The following is a 3,683-nucleotide window of genomic DNA, read 5'->3' as shown; positions in this document are numbered from 1 at the left end:
ATCGGGATCCCAGCTGGTGGCCAAGCAGTGGTTTGGGGAGGTCGACGCCGGGTTTGGTCCGTTTGAGAGGGGGGCTCCTTTCTCAGCGGCTCCGTTCGCAGCCCCCAGCACATGCAAGGGTGACCCCAGATGGGGAGGTGCAGCCAGGGGGGGGAGTCGCTTCATCCTCCAAATATTTTGGCAGCAAGATGGCTCCAGCCGTGGCACCCTGGCAGCTCTGCCTTCCCAGCGTCGCAAAGTCTCGCTCAGCCCCTGCCCGGCTGCAGACGGCGGCTCTGGGCCGAGGCCCCGTCTGCCCTCTGCCCGCTGTCCCCTAGGCAGAGCCGGTGCCGGGGTGTGGGTCCCAAGGGGTGCAATGGGCTCCCCCCCCTCCACCAGCAGCAGCCTAATTTCGCCGGAGCGGGTGCCACATGGAGACGGGCTTCCTCAGCGTGGCCAACATCTGGTTCCAGTGCGTGATGCCCATCCCGCTGGTGGCCGGGCCGATCAGGACGTGACCCGTGTTGTCAGCGTGGCCGTCCTCGCCACACTCAGCCACCGTCACCCGCATTGGGGAGGAGCATGAGGTGACCGTGAGGGTCCAGCACGGAGCAGTTGCTGCGGGGCTACCACTGCCACCCCCATCCACATAGCCCCACACCCTCCCCAAGCAGACACGCACGTACATCCACTGCATCCCTCACCCCATAGATCCACATCCACCAAAACAGCTGTGCTCCTCATCTACCCATCTCTCTATGCCCCCACCCCATTCATCTCCCCATACTGCCCCCCAAACTATGTCTTTTCATCCCTAGACACAACTGTACCCACATATATGCACCTCCTCTACCCTGCCATACTTACACATCCCCTAAACCCATATACGCACCCATCCACATACACAACCATACCCTATACATTCCCTATATCCCCCACCCTCCCAACACAGCCATATCCCATACACACACATCCCCCGTACATATACATCACCCTATAGCCCCTACCCCAAGCATATATTCCCCCAAACCATATATGCACATATATGGCCCCCAGCCCCTACAACTTCCCCAGAACCCTGCACAGCCCAGGAAGTCCTCAGTCATGCAGGGATTTGGGGACCTTGAGGAGTTACAGGATGCACCCCCCACCTCCTATGACCACCCCAGGACTCTTCACAGCCCAGGAAGTCCTCAGTCGTGCAGAGATTTGGGGACCTTGAGGAGCTATAGGAAGTACCCCCCACCTCCTACGACCACCCCAGGACCCTTCACAGCCCAGGAAGTCCTCAGTCATGCAGGGATTTGGGGACCTCGAGGAGTTACGGGATGCACCCCTCACCTCCTACAACCACCCCAGGACCCTTCACAGCCCAGGATGTCCTCAGTCATGCAGGGATTTGGGGACCTCGAGGAGTTATGGGATGCACCCACCACCTCCCCAAACCAAGACAGACCTGGAGTACAATGGCCGGCACTGAGAAGATCATGGCCTCGTTGAACACGGGGTTGGTGTCATCCCTCTTCACTGCCGTCTTCTTCTTGCTGATCTTCCTCCCGTCCTGCAGCAGGTACACCTTGACGAAGGGATCTGCTCAGAGAGGAAAAACCCCTGGGTCAGTCATGCAGTTCCCCTGCAACGTGGAGAAACTGGGGAAACCACCTGTGGTGAACCCTCCTGTAGGGTCTGTCCTCAGCGGGAGCCACCCCAATAAACACCCCTGTGGGGTAGTGGCATAACCCAGGCCAAAAGCCTGCAGGAGAGCAAGGGATCCCTGTGTCCCCCCAGCACCCCCTGCTCACCCGCGGTCACTTTGCCGTTGGTCCACACCAGGTTCTTGGCTTTGACCACCACCACCGTCAGGCGCTCGGCTGTGGGCAGGTAGCTCAAGGAGAGCAGGATCTCCCCCACCGTGTCCACCGCCTGTGGGACACAACACGCCGTCACCAGTCGACGCCGAAAACCCCAAACAAACCCCCATGTGGGAGACGGACCCACCTTGTTCATGTCCTGCAGGTAGAGCCAGGCATTGAAGGGCCGCGTGGTCAAGTCCAGGTCGGAGAGCTTGAGCTCGGCCACGCCAGTGCTGATGTTCCTCTCGTCCTCGTCGATGCCGAAGACCGAGAAGCGCAGGCTGTCCTCCTCCAGCGCCGCCGGGTCCAGCGGGATGGAGAAGCGCTCGTCAAAGGCCACGGCGTAGGCGCTCCGCTGGATCTGTCATGGGAAAGAGGGGGAAGGATTGGCCTTGATACCCGACAGGATTTGGGGCCACATCTGAGATCTGCCCCATTTCTCTCACGGGAACTGGGAGGCTTTGGGGTGGCAAGGGCAGAGAGCATCCCCAGCCCAAAGGAGGTGTGTGGGGGGGGGGTGCCAGCCTTGACGGGGACAAAAGTTAATTCCTACCTGACCACAGCAGCCACTCAGCGATTGGGGTAGAAAAATGGGGGCATGATCTGCCCCGTTGCCCATTCGCTCTTTTAATTAAAAAGTTAAGGTTGGTCTGGTGCTCTCAGATGCAAGACCTGGGAGCTGGAATGTGTGGCCTGCCCAGCTGCTCCAGGCCACAGGAATTGGCCGAGGGGGTGTAACCCCCCCAGGGCCCCTCTGGCTTCCCAAGCCCTAAACTTGCCAAACGGGGACAACGCTTTTTGCCAGTCACGGTCTCCACGTCACATCGTTCACCTGGAGCAATCCCCGGAGCCCCATCCTGCAGGGTGCTGGGCACTGCCTGGCTGGGGGAACCACTCTGCACTCACAGCTTCAGTGTCTGATTTCCCTCTATTCCTGTCAGCAGCCAAGGTACCACCCACAGAGCAGGGATCTGTCCTAAAAGGAGCCTCAGTACCCCCATGGGATACCCCAGAGAGCTGCAGTCTGGGATGGTGTGGAGCACCCCATCCATGGGGTATCACCGACCTCCAGAGTCCTCGGGGATTAAAGCACCTCTATGGGTAAAGCAGATTTGCAGCTCTATCTGCAAATTATTTTGGCTGTTCTGCAGCCGACATTACATTCTGGGAACTCTGGATGAAAGGTACAACAAAGATGTCAGCTGCTCTTTAAAATCTATATATGTAATAAGTACTGTAAAGCACTACAGGAGAAGTACAAAATGTGTCTTCATGGCTTGTCTCAAGACAGCAAAAGAGGGTAAATAGCGCTGGTGAAATATTAATCATGATGCTAAATAATAAATATCTCCAGAGCATAAATAAAGAGCTTGATCTTTGGATGGAAAATGGTCTTAAAAGGGCACTGTGGAAATATTTTAGAGGCAGAGGTTTTGTGCTCGCTGGAAAGGCACCTCCACCCCCGTGGAAAGGTTTCTGCAGTGGGAGGAAGCTTTCTGCTCCTTTCGGGAATATCCTGATTAAATCAAACTGCCTGACCCTGGGCTTTGCAACCAGGAGCTGCTGAAAGCAAGCTGAGGATCCTGCTTTCTGACAGCAGCTTTTGGAGCACTTAAAAAGGGATCTTTCACCCCAAAACTACCCCTGGATCTTCAGCCAATGCATCCCGCACAGGGAGGGGAGGCACTGATGCTGTTGCAGAAAGGAGAGGTGGCTGCGGGGCTTCGTTGGGGTGAATTGAGGGAGCGGGTACGTGGGATGGTGCTGGCAGCGTGTGCCCAAAACGCCACCTCTCCCCAAATGCCAGCGCCCTGAATGCTTCCCGACCTCCCACAGCATCCCCAGAGCAGA

General features: G+C 57.4%; 1 protein-coding gene across 1 annotated transcript in view; it reads right to left on the bottom strand.

Annotated features, from left to right (window-relative positions):
• Nucleotides 1-385: 385 nt before the first annotated feature.
• SYT12 (synaptotagmin XII) overlaps nt 386-3,683 on the bottom strand; it is a gene marked incomplete at its 5' end in the record, with an annotated part of 6,774 nt that continues 3,476 nt past the window's right edge. Inside the window, 4 exon segments of the mRNA XM_010194065.1 lie at nt 386-559; nt 1,436-1,569; nt 1,782-1,902; nt 1,978-2,193. Of these exon segments, the coding sequence (XP_010192367.1) occupies nt 386-559; nt 1,436-1,569; nt 1,782-1,902; nt 1,978-2,193 (645 nt within the window).

This window comes from Mesitornis unicolor, unplaced genomic scaffold (genome assembly GCF_000695765.1).
Source record: "Mesitornis unicolor isolate BGI_N332 unplaced genomic scaffold, ASM69576v1 scaffold23481, whole genome shotgun sequence".
NCBI classification, from domain to species: Eukaryota; Metazoa; Chordata; class Aves; order Mesitornithiformes; family Mesitornithidae; genus Mesitornis; species Mesitornis unicolor.
The sequence above is the reverse complement of the archived record's forward strand: the minus strand, read 5'-3'. Positions and strand labels throughout refer to the sequence as shown.